Here is a 14,800-nt window from a genome sequence, read left to right on the forward strand (position 1 = left end):
TTACTATTTTGTTATGTATATATATATTTTGTATTGTTTATGTTTCTTAATTTTGTCTCAAAAAATTGTAAATTTGTATATGTATATTTCTATCCTCTTATATAACATTTGTATATGTATATTTGTCTTAATAATTTATTTAAGTAAATATAAAATTTATTTAGGCTTCTTAACACGAATTCAATTAAATTTCTAGAATATTGAAGAGAAAAATAATAATTTATTTAAGAAAATATAAAATTTATGTATAAATTAAAAAAACAATTCATTTCATCGATTCATTGAAAATAGTGATTTTTCAAACTTCAAACACTATTTTATCAAATTTAAAAACTACTATACTATACATTTTATATTCAAAGGATTCCTGAAAGATTAATGAAGACTAATATGCAAATTCAAAGATAAAAGATACTCATAATTTTTATGTGTATTGTAATTTTTTGTTTGTAATAGGAAAATTATTTTTCTTTAGTATTTTGTGAGTAGTACTAAAATGAAATATATTTTGCCACTTGATACAGCAAAATTTATATTAATTCTTAAATGTCATGTATTTCATATAAATAACATATTTTGAATAATAAAAATAAAAATTCATTATTAAGTTACTTACTCATCTTTACATTTACTAATTTACTTATTTTATATATGTCTGTGTCCATTATTTAAAAAAATTTATTTCATCTAATCTAATTATTTAATTTAATTTTTTTTAATAATTATTATTTTTATTTGTTTAAAATTAAAAGTATTGCTTTATAATAAGTTTTTTGGAAAGAAAAAAGATTATGTGTAGAATTCAAAAATAAGGCATCTGAGTAAGATTAAAGAATGGTGTTAGAGTCATACTTTTTATTAATAACATTGAGTCTATAAAAAAGTAGTTTTTAAGTTAAGTTAAAATTAGATTTTTTTTTTTAATTTTTTTATTGTAAATTATTTTTTTTAAGTCAACTTATTTTTTTAATGTCAATAAAATTTATAAAATTTGATATATATATATATAATATAACCATTTATTTATTAAAATCGTTATTTCTGTGCGGACGCACTGGTTACAATCTAGTTTAATAGTAATGGCGACGTTATCCACTTTATTACGAGTCCAATGAGTTTACAGTGCACTAATAATGTTTACCCCTATTTTGAGTTTGAATTTAGCATTACTTGCTGGAGTTTTTCTTTACGGATCAAACAACCACAACGTAGCCGGAAACTCGCCGAAAATCACCGGGCGCTTCGAAGCTACTCCCGGGAAAGGACTACTCAGCCGCGTTTTTCCCACGATTAACAGCCGCAACTGTTGAATGCTCCCGCTCCCCGACCCTCCAATTGCGTACAATTACGGCGCTATTAACAACATACTCCACTTCTATGCTTCCTCTTCTCAAATTGGTTCCAACCTATAAACTTCATCCAGTTTTTAGGGTTTCTACATTGCATCGATGGGTTTACCAATGCTTTTCAGCATCTACAAATTCTCTACAAATGACATCACATAACTTTGACAGCAATAAAAAAGAGACTGATTTCAATTTTTTATTTAACTCCTGCATCAATGTTAATGTTACTAAGCAGCTTCATGCTCTTCTAGTTGTATTGGGAAAATCTCAAAATGTTGTTCTATCTACAAAGCTTATTAATTTATATGTTACTTTTGGTGATATCTCATTATCACGCTCTACTTTTAACCACATTCACAAAAAGAATATATTTTCGTGGAACTCTATGATAGCTGCTTATGTTCGTTCTAGCAAATATCATGAAGCTATGAATTGTGTCAATGAATTTTTGTCTGTGTCTGATGATCTACGACCTGATTTTTATACTTTTCCTCCTATATTGAAAGCTTGTGTAAATCTGATTGATGGGAAGAAATTACATTGTTGGGTTTTAAAGATGGGTTTTGAGCATGATGTATTTGTAGCTTCTTCATTGATCAATTTGTATTCAAGATTTGGTGTTTTAAATGCTGCACACAAGGTGTTTGTTGATATGCCGGTTCGAGATGTTGGTTCTTGGAATGCAATGATTTCTGGGTTTTGTCAGAATGGAAATGCAGCTGAGGCATTAGGTGTTTTGAATAGTATGAAAGTTGAGGGGGTAAAGATGGATACGGTCACGGTGTCGAGTATACTTCCTGTTTGTGCACAGTCAGATGATATCGTCAATGGGGTATTGATTCATTTGCATGTGTTGAAACATGGGTTGGAAACTGATGTTTTTGTTTCTAATGCTTTGATTAATATGTATTCAAAGTTTTGTAGGCTGGAAGATGCACAAAAGGTTTTTGATCATATGGAAGTGAGGGATTTGGTATCTTGGAATTCTATAATTGCTGCATATGAGCAGAATGATGATCCGAATACTGCGCTTCGATTCTTTAAAGGGATGCAACTTGTTGGAATACGGCCGGACTTGTTGACAGTTGTGAGTTTGACCTCAATTTTTGGTCAGTTAAGTGATCAAAGGATTAGTAGATCTATTCATGGATTTGTTATGAGGGGTGAATGGCTTGAGAAGGATGTTGTGATTGGCAATGCACTTGTGAATATGTATGCGAAATTGGGAGATATGAATTGTGCACATACAGTTTTTGAACAGCTTCCTAGCAAAGATACAATATCATGGAACACATTGATCACAGGTTATGCTCAAAATGGTCTTGCAAGTGAGGCAATCGATGCTTACAACATGATGGAAGAGTGTAGAGATATAACCCCAAATCAAGGGACTTGGGTGAGTATTATACCAGCATATTCCCATGTTGGAGCTTTGCAACAAGGGATGAAAATTCATGGGAGGCTAATAAAAAACTCTCTCTACTTGGATGTCTTTGTGGCTACTTGCTTAATTGACATGTATGGAAAATGTGGGAGGTTAGAGGATGCAATGTCCTTATTTTACGAAATTCCACGGGAAACATCGGTTCCTTGGAATGCCATATTAGCTTCTCTCGGAATTCACGGGCGTGGTGAAGAAGCTCTACAACTTTTCAAAGATATGCTAGCCGAAAGGGTAAAGGCCGATCATATTACCTTTGTATCTTTGTTGTCAGCCTGTAGCCATTCGGGTTTAGTTGATGAAGGCCAAAAGTGCTTCGATATTATGCAGAAAGAGTATGGAATAAAGCCTAGTTTGAAACATTATGGCTGCATGGTGGATTTGCTAGGCAGAGCTGGGTATTTGGAAAAGGCTTATGATTTATTGAACAATATGCCATTACAAGCAGATGCATCCATCTGGGGTGCTCTTCTTGCCGCTTGTAGAATACATGGAAATGCAGAATTGGGTACATTAGCTTCAAGTCGCTTATTGGAAGTCGATTCGGAGAATGTTGGCTATTATGTTTTGTTGTCGAATATCTATGCCAATTCCGGAAAATGGGATGGAGTGGTTAAGGTAAGATCGTTGGCGAGAGATCGCGGATTGAGGAAGACTCCCGGGTGGAGCTCTGTTGTAGTTGGCAGTAAAGTTGAAGTCTTTTATACTGGGAACCAAACACATCCAAAATACACAGAGATATACAAGGAATTAAGGGTTTTGAGTGCCAAAATGAAGAGCCTTGGTTATGTTCCTGACTATAGTTTTGTGTTACAAGATGTTGAGGAGGATGAAAAAGAGCAGATTTTGATTAGTCATAGTGAGAGATTGGCCATTGCATTTGGAATTATCAGCACCCCACCAAGAAGTCCTATTAGGATATTTAAAAACTTGCGTGTTTGTGGTGATTGCCATAATGCAACTAAGTATATATCTAGAATTACTGAGAGGGACATAGTTGTAAGGGACTCAAACCGTTTCCATCATTTTAAAGATGGGATTTGCTCATGTGATGATTATTGGTAAAAGTCCATAATTTATTGAACCTTGAAAAGATTTTGCTGTTACAAATACAACAGATATTTTCCTTGCACAAACACCACTAAGATTGCCTTGTAGACTTTGTCTTCATATTGTGGAAAAGTTGCAAGCACTAGAGAACACATTTGTAAGCTGAATCTGATATCAGTCAGTGGGACCATAACAACTCTGCTCTTGAGTTGCGATCAGTATTTATATGCAAAATATCAAGATGAAAACCAGTTAAGCTTTTCAATAACCATAAAGTAGAACTCCATCCAGAAAACCCGTGTAAACAACAAGTGAGTCCAACATCATTTGCTTTACGGGTTTACTAAACGTTTATTATATTTCCACAGAGAGACGAATGCATACTTCCTTACTTGAGGATCGTTTTCAACTGTTTGCGACGATACTTTTGGTAACCACTACATGTGACTCTTAAGGATCGTTTTCAACTATCATTGCTGGTTGGGTTGATAATACTTTTTCTAAAATTTAAATAAGATATATCAGTTTTTCGAATACTTTTTTTTTTGTTTATAATTCATTGGGGAGAGAGTACTTTCTAACACTATTGAATTTGTGTAGTAGAGTTCTACATTATGACCATCAAAATCTAAAGATATCTACTGTCCTTATTTTAGGGTTGCTTGTCAAGTATGACATTCGTGTTCTAGCTACATACATAGACTTGCCTATGATATAGGCTACGTGTGTGGCTGATGTAGTTAGGTCATAGGTCCTTAGAGGACGACCAAACTTATTCCCACTCTTTATAAAGGCATGATAGTAGAGATCAAAACTAAGTTGTACATTAAAAAATATTCTAATGGATTGGAGCATAAATGAAAGGAAAAAAAATGAAAAGAATAGACGACTCTTATTACTTTAAAAGGTGTGAATGGTTCAACATAAGAGAGAGAAAAAGACTAGCAATATGTTTGGTTTAAAAGAGGGGAAATGAGATATTTTTATTATAAGTGTTTTTTGGTTAAAGGGGAGGAGAGGGGGGCTTTAAATTATTTTTAAATGTATTAACTATATCTCCTCTTCTACAGAATCCGCTAAAATGGAGGAAGCGAAAAATGAGATTTAAGAGAGATTTTGCTCCCCTCTTCCTAAAATATGAACCAACACACAAAAAATTAAAAACTTCATCTCCCCTCCATCTACCTCAAAACAAACACCATCTATAGTTTCTTTCTCGGTAAACTTTGTGCCCAGCAGCAATAACTTAAAAATGTAGAAATGCTAATATCAATGCTATCTATTTATCTTTTATAAAATGATCCAAGACAATGTATCGTATATTTTTTATACAAAATTTAAGAAAAAGTCAATTTTATCATGTTATTTAAAAATTGAAATAAATATGATGTATTATAATTTATTTTCCAAGAAACAAAATTATGTTCGCACATTTATTTTGGTTGTGCCATATGTTGAATGAGAACCTATTACATGGTTGGAATCTTACTATATACAGAAAGTTAAACAGATTCCACGCCCTCACACATTTAGATATCTCGATTGTAAATTGGACAAATAGTATTCAAATAATCTAATGGCTAAGATTGTTTGATTGTATGCAACTGCATCCTTCTATAACTGCAAGAATTTTGAGTCCCTAGTATACCAGCAAAATTAATGGTTGATGATTGTTTCCTTTTCAGTCCAAATTCATTTAGAGGTGCCTTCAAACTGATCTCTAAGAAGCTCGTACTTCTTAAGTTCAGCCGTGGAGAGGGACGGCTGAAGCTCTCCTAAGACCTGAAAGTTACAGGAAATGCCAGTCACACAATTACTCTTAAATTTTGGGATGGAGAAGTTGCTCTAGTGTTAGAGTTTGATCAGTGGGTAGCCAGAATTACCATTAAAAACAATTTGCAAGTTACCTGGACAAAATCATCGTATTCAACAACAACGGAATCTTCTTCATTATCAGGGTTGGAGGACTCTGGATTTGCATTCAAAACCTAGAACAAAACAATTAGGTTAAGTACCCTCTCTCTAAGTCACACAATGAAAGATGCATAGGTACAGGCTGCGATTTCAGTCAACTATAATCTAAAATGTAATAATGGACCTAATATCAAACAAAACGCATACAAAGTAATCACAAGATCCAATGATCCTGGCTGGACTTACCCTGCGCTTTGCGGCGAGGAACCAAGCATCTGCACACAAGGCATACATATCTGCGCCAGTGAAGTTAGGCAGACATTTTGTTGCAATTGTGTAAAGTGAAACATCTTCATGCAATTTGAACTTTCTCGTAAGAGCTTTCAGTACCCTGAGAGAGATGAGCACAGTACAATACTATCAACAATGGATACTTCTCAAGAAAGGGAGATGGAAAAGCAGACAGCTTACCGCTCTCTGTAAGATGCATCAGAGTTAACTCCCACATATAACAATTTATCAAAACGACCAGGGCGAAGAAGTGCTGGGTCTATTAAATCTGGTCTATTACTTGCACCTATAATAAATAGATCCTATTAAGCCAGCAGCAAAGACAACACTTGTTAGAATCAAAATAGGATAATATATATCTTACTAAAAGATTAAAAAATTGAAGCAGATAAAAAAACACCTGTGTTGAATCACTTAAGCCATCAATTTCTGCAAGCATCTAATAAGGGGAAATATGTTTTACGTCAGGAAATCCAAAGCAAAGTTCGAAAATATCATGGTCTTATTCAGAAAAGGAAATCACCTGTGAAACCACCCTGTCCATAACACCCCCAGAATCTCCCGAAGCTCCCCGAGCTGGTGCAAGAGAGTCAAGCTCATCAAAGAAGATGACGCATGGACGTGCTGATCTGGCCTGTGAATTATATCGAAGTTCACTTTATCAAAATCTGTTCCTTAAACTTTCTAGTTCACAGAAAATAGACACGCACACGCAGAAACATTCAATTGAACTTATCGAAATAAACATAATATTATTATACCTTCTGAAAAATGTCTCGAACATTCTTTTCAGACTCTCCTATGTACATGTTGATCAGTTCAGGACCTTTCACACTAAGAAAATTTAAGGAACATTCTGTAGCAACGGCTTTTGCTAATAATGTCTGACATTAAATAAATAAAAAAAGCAAAAGATATAAGAAAACTTCGGTAAGTAAAAAAGTAAGAAATCTGAGGTAGAAGATTGTCATTTATAGGTACTTTACAACTTACTTTACCAGTTCCAGGGGGACCATACAAAAGAACACCAGACCGCTTGCGTAATCCAGACGCAAATAGATCTTTATGCAAGAGAGGTAACTAAATTACCAAATACAGAGTGAATCAGTTATTCAGAAATCACAAAATAAATAGTATCTCCAGGCTAGATATGATTCAGTAACATAAATATTAAAATATAGAAGAAACAAGACGAGAATTTTCTTAAAAAGAAAAGTGGCTTGATAAAGTAGAAAAACCCATGACAGCTTCCATGTTTGAACTTAAGGAGTGAAGTACATTCAAACTTTAACTTTTACTCTCCAAAAGCACCTTCTTATTTTATTTGTATTTTTCTATCAGAGTATAAACTAAATTGTAATTTAACTAAATCAACTTATGCGGTGACAGTCTCATATATATTGTGAAATGTTCACCATGTAAACATATCCACAAGTTCCTTTTTACTCCAAGTATATTTTCAAGCTGATGGGAGAGACACTGTTTTTTGCTATAGTAAGTAAATTCCAAATAAAAAAGCAAAGTTGTACTTCCAGATCAGGGGGGAAAAGTGACAAGTGACCTCCGATAAAGTTATGGCATACAAGAAACCCACCTGAACAGTATCCAGGATTGATTTTTTGACATCTTCAAGCCCACCAACATCTTCCCATTTTACATTTGGGACCTGCATAAAAATCCATAAAAAATTCATGCATTGAAGAACTTTTTCTCCCAGAAGACATGTTACATGCTAATGTGTACACTTTTCAACAATAAAACAACGGTATTTTATTCTTGAGAAAACCATAACAAAATCCTGATTGCTTAATTTACCTTTGGAGTACCCAATGCTGATGCATTTCTTTTCTTTGATCGTTCCAAAGCATTCACCAGGTCTTCTTTCCCAGGTTTCCGAGGTGAAACTGTTGACTGGTCGTTGTCCTCCGTCACCTTGGAACTAAGAGAACCATTTGACTCTTCAGGTCCATCTTTGTCTACTTCAGCATTGCTCCCGGGAAATAAGTTGGCACCAGCATCCGCAATTAAAGCACACATATCCCTGGGCATGAAACCAGATGTCTGCCCAACGGTTTCTTTTACCAAACCCTCTAACTCAGTCTGCAAGAAGCAATAAAGCGATTGTTTAAAGTCAACACTCATCAGTAATGATTAGGGATTCAAATGCATAAAGTGTAGTGCCTATCACAATAATTTCAGAGGTATATCTTGCAACATTTATACACAGAGAACACTCCTACATTTGATACTGATGGAAAATACACCTTAGCTGCAGCCAACTCTGCTGTCTGTTAACGGGCCACTCTATCTGCCTTCACTGCAGTGGTTTAACACCTATAATGTGCTGTGTTGACGGGGTGGGTTTAGTCCTACAACACCTAAAGGTCTGACTTTTTCAATGCTTATAAGACTATATTTTAGCTGAGAAAAGAAGAAATTACACTTCCAAATTAATCACATGGTCCCACATCTTGCACCCACAACCTACTCTAAAGGAAGCTCATTATTTAGAGTTTTCTTTTCTAAATTAGTTTTTAAGTCAAGTTACATTCATTGTTTTGAAATTCAGATAGAATTGCCATCATGTGTACCACTGCTAGTCTATTAAACAAAATAAAAAGCAACAAAAGAAGGTATAAAACATGAGGAGGTTCTGTTTTACACTTACATTAGAGAGGAGTCCATAAACATTTTGCAGTGAACACAACAGCATTTCTGCCCTTTGCTCTTCTGTCAAAGCCCCTATGTTTATTTCATGGCTAAAGCAGCGTCTGATAGTTGAAGGTAGACCCTCTGAACTGTCAGCAGCAGCAATCAACAGGACCTGATGCCCGCTTGTCTTTTCAGCATTCTTCTCTACCTACACCAGCATGCTGTTAAAGTAAACATCTTTGCAATTCTAGTTAAAAACAAAAGGGTTTTTTCCAATTTTGATTTTGACTTACGACTTGACTGGCCTAATTAAAAGGACATATTTTTGGATTTGTATATATACATAACATTCTAAGAAGAACATAATCTTAAGGTGACATGTTTGAGTGCACACTGCATGTTTAAGACCACTTTTTGTTTCTGCAGGATGTGTCTTGTTATTATTAAAGTATATTGCATGACACATGATAAATTATACTTTATTCCAGAAAGAAATAGCCAACTTTAGATGCATGCATCTCCAGCAGACAAATTTCCAAAACTTATTAGAGTTCCCAATAGCATCACCTTTTCGTTACTATAACAGAATTGCTATTATTGCTTAATATTATATTACCTATAGGCTTCTTTTGATGTCACTTGTTTCACTTTTTTACTTGATTTGCGATACGGCAAGATATAATATTTGTGATGTACAGAACAACGACGGATGATTATAGTTCAAAGAATAGTGATAGCAATAGCACAATTCAACTAAGTGAGATCTTACAGATTCTCCGTTTGATTTCATGAGGGAGTTTCTATCACCATGTTCACCAACTGGCTCAGTAAATTTCCTAATAACTGATGCAACTTCAGATGTATTGCCTCTTTGATCATTTAGAGAACCCTCAGGTGAATGCGAATCTCGAAAAACATCAAAATGACGAAGAAGAAGTATTGTTGGCGAGTATCTGTAACAATATTATCCCATATAAGAGCAGATTAGAAGTTTAGGGAGAGAAACTTATCCAAAACATTAAACATTTAAACTTCTCAAAGCAAAACACAACCAGGCGAACAAATAAGTGGCCTGATTAAAGCCTGAAGTCAAATAAATGTTAAGTACGAAGAAAAACTACTGCAGACAAAAAGGAAGGTGGATAAATGAATGAAAATATATGTTCCTATACTGATAGTTAAGTCTGTACACTAACCCATGGCGAAATAAAAATTGTGTAGGAACAAATTTCTCGGTATAATGTGTTCTTGTTTCTTATCATTCCAAATATTCTAATTATTACCTCTGAGCAGTCTTGAAAGCTTGAGCTAGAGCAACAGATGTTCTATCGGAGCTCATCAGATCATGACAATTATATTCCACCACATGCAGGCCCAGTCGACGAGCAACATATCTAACAACAGTCCTTTTCCCACAACCTGCATAATTATGTTATTCAGGAAATACAATATGCACAATCAATGCAATCAAAAAGCACACCATTTATTTGATATTTCCAGGTCCCGTATATATATTTCAAATAAACAGCAACAACAACAACTGAAGATATCAAGTTGAACTGTGATCCATTATAAGGAATAGCAAAAATACTGATTCCTTTAGATGAAAAAAGAAAGCCTGACAAAATAGAACACACCTGCCAAGCCAAACAATAAGACCGAAACTCTAAACTTGGAAGAAAGCGCCGATGGACATAAAGTGGGTGCGAGTATTGAAGCCAAGATCTTCACGGTGTCCCTTTGCAAAGGCACAGGCCCTTCTGATCCAGCAATTAACAAATCCGGAGGAAGGGCAGATGGTGAACTCCCAACTAACACCAAAGCAGTTAAGGTTTTATTGACACGGAGAACTGGTTCATCTGATGGTTCCATGGCAACGACCTGAAGATATAAGTTACACTCTAACAAAGAACCTGACACAGTTTCTTGAGGCTTAAAAATATGAGAGAAGAGGTAAACATACCTTAAAACAGATAATGTTGTCATTTTTCTTTTGTGTTATTTGGTTACAAGGAATGCAAATAGTGGAATTACAGTTCCAACTAATGTTAATTCCAAAAACATCTCCTCTTGACAAATATCTATCGACTTCAAAGTATTTCTGCAATGCCAAGTCAATCATGTCTTGACGCTCTTTGGATTCAACGTCTGAACTTGGTCTAATGGAATCAAGGATGCCACATTCTGGTATCTTCACAAAAGCAACCCTCAGAAGGGAGGCAAATCTAGGAGGTTGAGCAAGAGGCACCAACTCTATATTAATGACAGAATCCTCAATGCTTTTAGCTGTATCCTCATCACCCACTTGATATTGAGGTTTGAAATATGACGACAGAGCATCGTCACCGTTGTGAATAATGGATTTCAAACATGAAATGTGCAAGTTAAGATTAAAGGCCAAAAGAGGAGACAAATAAGCAACTTCATCATTTAACAAGGGACCACTTATAGGGAAATCACAAGAAGGAAAAACAAGCATTATTCTAGAAGTAGAGGGTGATGAGTGAACTATATCAAGGGTAGTGGTGTCACTGCTAGGAGGGTCAAGAGCAATGGCCACTGCAATTCTCTGTGTGTTCATTTCAGCATTCTTGACCAGAACCTGACAAAATTCAAACCCGGATACTTTTTAACATTATTGTCAATAGTGAGTCATCATCATGCTGTTCTAGAAATTGCAAGTCTCTGAATTTACAAAATCGCAAATAAGTCCTTAAAATTGACGAATATCAATCACTTTAGTACCTCCATCAATCAACTAATTCAGATGAATAAATATCGTAAGATAAAGATAAACGAAAGCACTAAACAAAATTATTAAAAGATGCCCAACTAAGTAAACCATAAACAATGTGTTAACTCAATTTTTGCGACCTATTAAATAACAGAGACTAAATTAATTGATTACTAACAATATTAGAAACTAATTTATCATTTAATCAATTTTGGGACCAAATTGTCCAATCACTACAATTTGAATTAACAAAAGAGGGTGTGGTCGAAATGAATTACCGGTGAACCGGAAGTGATGGAAAGTCTTTTGAGAAGAGAAGTAGAGAGGGCGAGGAGTGCAGAGTGATCAAAAGAAGGGGATTTGCCGGAGAATCGGAGAATTCCAACGGGTAAATGGAATTTGGGGAAGTCGTTGACTGAAGAAGTGGAAGAATGTAATAAGGAATTGATGACATTTTTGGTGGAACATAGAACCAGTGGCTTTCTTCTCTCCACCATTTTCTTCACCCGTTTCTTTTTTTTTTTTTAATTGAAAGTTTCAGCAATTCAATTTCAGTTAATAGATATATATACAGTATATAAAATGATCGGTGCTGTTGGTTGGGAAACGGTGAAACAGTGGCGATGTTAACGAGGTAACTTGCTGGAACTGAAAATTAATTGGGGGGTTTTTGAAGTGAAGATGATGAGAGAGATTTTTATTAGTTTAATTTTCGGGGAGGAGATACGCGGCTGCCGGAAATGGAGCGGTAAGGTGGCGCTAGGGTTTTTAGAAACGGCACGCTTTCTTAGATTCAGTCTGGTTCAGATTCATCTAACGGTAAATATGCCTTTCTCCTCTAAGATCTGTTCATAGCCGTTTGATCGAAGACACGTAGCACAATTACATTTTCCCTGATTTGCCGTAAGATAAATGGGTTAAGAATAAAAATTTGTTGGCTCAAAAGTTTAAATATTTTTTAAAGTAAAATGACTAATTTGTACAGTTTTGTCGAAGGTAAATAAGCAACATCAAGGTTTAATTTATGATGATGAATAATAAGGAAGGGTGTGTGAGTTTCTGGAAGTGGAAATTAACAAGTTGGTTGAGAAAGAGAGGGAGAAGGGAGGAGAGGTTATGTATTGAGAATATCTTTTCTTTTGCATTTCAATTATATTTTCAATCTTGTTAGGAGCAGCATTGCTCCATTTATTTCTACAACATATTCTGTATTCGTTGGTTGAACTATCATAGCCTCGTGTTGTAGGAGTTATTTCCCACAATTTGATGTATATTTCAATATTTGTTTGAATCCTATTAATTTTAATAGTTACAGTTATTATATACACACAAAATTAAGGCAAGGTGATTCTTTAATGGCTTGAGAACTCTCCATATAACATACTATATCGATAACTCGTGGAAATCTTTCTCCAACGAAACCATGTTTCAATATCAAGAGACTTGCTTAGACCTCAAGTCAATTATCTCGATAGGGGCATTTCCCTTCTAAATTGGACTCAGGTCAATGACACCAATTATTACTTTTTTTATTCAAGTCAAACACAACTTCAAAATCCAAAATAATTAAGCCAACGGAATGCTTTTAACTGTGCCACAAAACAAGGATATAAAACAATTTCCCCAAAAGTTGCATAAAAATATCATTCTTGTTTTTGGCCCAAATTTAAAAAGGAGCTTTGTCTAGTAACAAAATGTAGATTGAATAGACATAATACATAGAAACTAGAACATAATGAAACTGCTCAAATGTAGCAGAATTGCTACAGCAGGGGCTCAATCATTCAAGGTCCCCAATATATCGTCATCTCTGTACAGATAGTACCTACACAAAAAGCAATATTGATCTAATTAGCCATGACTTCAGAAAAATCAGTTATTGCAACTAAGATGAATAGCCAACTACTTCAACAATCAGTTATTGCATTTTTAGCCCCCATATTTTCCCTAATTCAAAAAATTGATCCCATTATTTTAAAATCCGATAGTTTTGATTCTCATTATGATTTTTTAACTAAATGATGATGATGTAGCATGTTTTAAATGACGATGTGACATGTTTTAAATTACGTATCATTTAATATGATGGCATAGAATGATTAACACTCTTGAAATCTAGGTAGTCAATAGCGCCGGTTCGCGGCGGGATCGCGCCGGAGCGGAGCGGCGAGCGACATGGCCGCGGCGGCGCAGAGCGGAGCGGAGAAATTAGGGTTCGCGCGCGACCTGGGCGCGTTCGCGGGTCACGGGTCGCGTTTCTGGGTCGTGGGTTTCAAAACCCTAAAAAACGTGAAAAAAATCTGGCCTTTTTTTTTCCGTCAAAAACCAATTTTACCCCTAAATTTTAAAACGTTTTAGGGGTAATTTTGGCAAAACAACCTTCAGATTTTAGAGATTCTCATCTTCTCATCTCATCTTCTTCTCATCTTCTCATCTCATCTTCTTCTCAAGTCATCGTTCCATCTCAGTGTTCTCATCTCATCTCATTTCTTTGGGTTGCTGCCTTCAGTCGTCCCGTCCGTTCTCATCCTCATCCTAGGTTCGTTCATGGCTGCTTTTGCTCTGCTCTTTGCTCTGTTTTTTGCTCTGTGCTGTTTGCTGTTCGTTACTCTTTTTTTTTTTAATTTCTTTTAATTTTTTCTTCACTTTTTTTTTACTTCAGTTTTTTTTTACTTCAGTTTTTTTTTATTTCAAATTAAATTTACTTCTCCTCTGTTACTCTTTTTTTACTTCTTTTTTAATTGTTTTTACTTCTTTTTACTTTAATTTAATTTTTTTTGTTAATTTAATTTGTTTCTGTTTTTGTTAATTTAATTTAATTTAATTTACTTCTATTTTTGTTAATTTAATTTAATTTAATTTACTTCTATTTTTGTTTCTGTTTTTGTTAATTTAATTTACTTCTATTTTTGTTAATTTAATTTACTTCTATTTTTGTTAATTTAATTTACTTCTATTTTTGTTTCTGTTTTTGTTAATTTAATTTACTTTTGTTTTTTGTTTTTGTTAATTTAATTTTTTTACTTCTTTTTTCATTCTATTAATTTAAATAATTTGTTTTTGTTAATTTAAATTAATTTAATTCTTTTTACTTCTTTTTTAATTCTGTTAATTTAAATAATTTGTTTTTGTTAATTTAATTTGCTTCTGTTTTTGTTAGTTTACTTCTATTTTTTGTTTTAATTTAATTTTTACTTCTTTTTTCATTCTGTTAATTTAATTTAGTTTGTTTTTGTTAATTTAATATAATTTACTTCTTTTTTTTGTTAATTTACTTCTATTTTTTGTTTTTGTTAATTTAATTTAATTTAATTTAATTCTTTTTTTGTTTCTGTTTAATTGAATTTACTTCTCTTTGTTTTTTTCTACTTC

At 34.1% G+C, this 14,800-nt stretch overlaps 3 protein-coding genes across 4 annotated transcripts in view; 1 reads left to right on the plus strand and 2 right to left on the minus strand.

Moving 5' to 3' along the window:
* The first annotated feature begins 1,095 nt into the window (after positions 1-1,095).
* LOC101497827 (pentatricopeptide repeat-containing protein At4g33990) lies at positions 1,096-4,304 on the plus strand. Its single transcript, XM_004493322.4, has one exon. It carries the CDS (start codon positions 1,378-1,380, stop codon positions 3,850-3,852), a length of 2,475 nt encoding a protein of 824 aa, XP_004493379.1. The 5' UTR covers positions 1,096-1,377; the 3' UTR covers positions 3,853-4,304.
* Positions 4,305-5,210: 906 nt separating this feature from the next.
* Positions 5,211-12,672, minus strand: LOC101498146 (peroxisomal ATPase PEX6). Of its 2 annotated transcripts, XM_004493323.4 has the most exons (16): positions 11,707-12,656; positions 10,658-11,296; positions 10,332-10,575; positions 9,978-10,113; positions 9,464-9,647; positions 8,711-8,902; positions 7,858-8,142; positions 7,637-7,708; positions 7,036-7,122; positions 6,804-6,926; positions 6,566-6,676; positions 6,443-6,481; positions 6,223-6,344; positions 5,998-6,142; positions 5,745-5,825; positions 5,211-5,619 (listed from the first exon to the last, which is right to left on the minus strand). In XM_004493323.4, the coding sequence occupies exons 1-16, from the start codon at positions 11,923-11,925 to the stop codon at positions 5,530-5,532; spliced, it is 2,769 nt and encodes a 922-aa protein (XP_004493380.1). In that variant the 5' UTR covers positions 11,926-12,656; the 3' UTR covers positions 5,211-5,529. The 2 variants fall into 2 exon arrangements, 1 of the variants encoding a protein (XP_004493380.1); XR_003471833.2 differs by lacking the exons at positions 5,211-5,619; positions 5,745-5,825 and having other exon boundaries at positions 5,999-6,142; positions 6,223-6,328; positions 11,707-12,672.
* Positions 12,673-13,038: 366 nt separating this feature from the next.
* The window catches only part of LOC101498705 (10 kDa chaperonin, mitochondrial-like), a 7,466-nt gene continuing 5,704 nt past the window's right edge, over positions 13,039-14,800 (minus strand). The window contains exon 3 of the mRNA XM_004493324.4: positions 13,039-13,253. Within this exon, the coding sequence (XP_004493381.1) occupies positions 13,205-13,253 (49 nt within the window). The 3' untranslated portion in view covers positions 13,039-13,204. The remainder of the gene's footprint in view (positions 13,254-14,800) is intronic.

The sequence above is a fragment of the Cicer arietinum genome, chromosome 3 (assembly GCF_000331145.2).
Source record: "Cicer arietinum cultivar CDC Frontier isolate Library 1 chromosome 3, Cicar.CDCFrontier_v2.0, whole genome shotgun sequence".
Taxonomy (NCBI): Eukaryota; Viridiplantae; Streptophyta; class Magnoliopsida; order Fabales; family Fabaceae; genus Cicer; species Cicer arietinum.

Excerpts from the sequence above, each read along its gene's own strand:
- LOC101498146 (XM_004493323.4), bottom strand. The coding sequence starts at position 11,925 with ATGGTGGAGAGAAGAAAGCCACTGGTTCTATGTTCCACCAAAAATGTC. Across the intron at positions 11,297-11,706 it reads CCATCACTTCCGGTTCACCG|GTTCTGGTCAAGAATGCTGA; the intron begins GTAATTCATTTC and ends GAATTTTGTCAG. Across the intron at positions 9,648-9,977 it reads GCTTTCAAGACTGCTCAGAG|ATACTCGCCAACAATACTTC; the intron begins GTAATAATTAGA and ends ATATTGTTACAG.
- LOC101497827 (XM_004493322.4), top strand. The coding sequence starts at position 1,378 with ATGCTTCCTCTTCTCAAATTGGTTCCAACCTATAAACTTCATCCAGTT.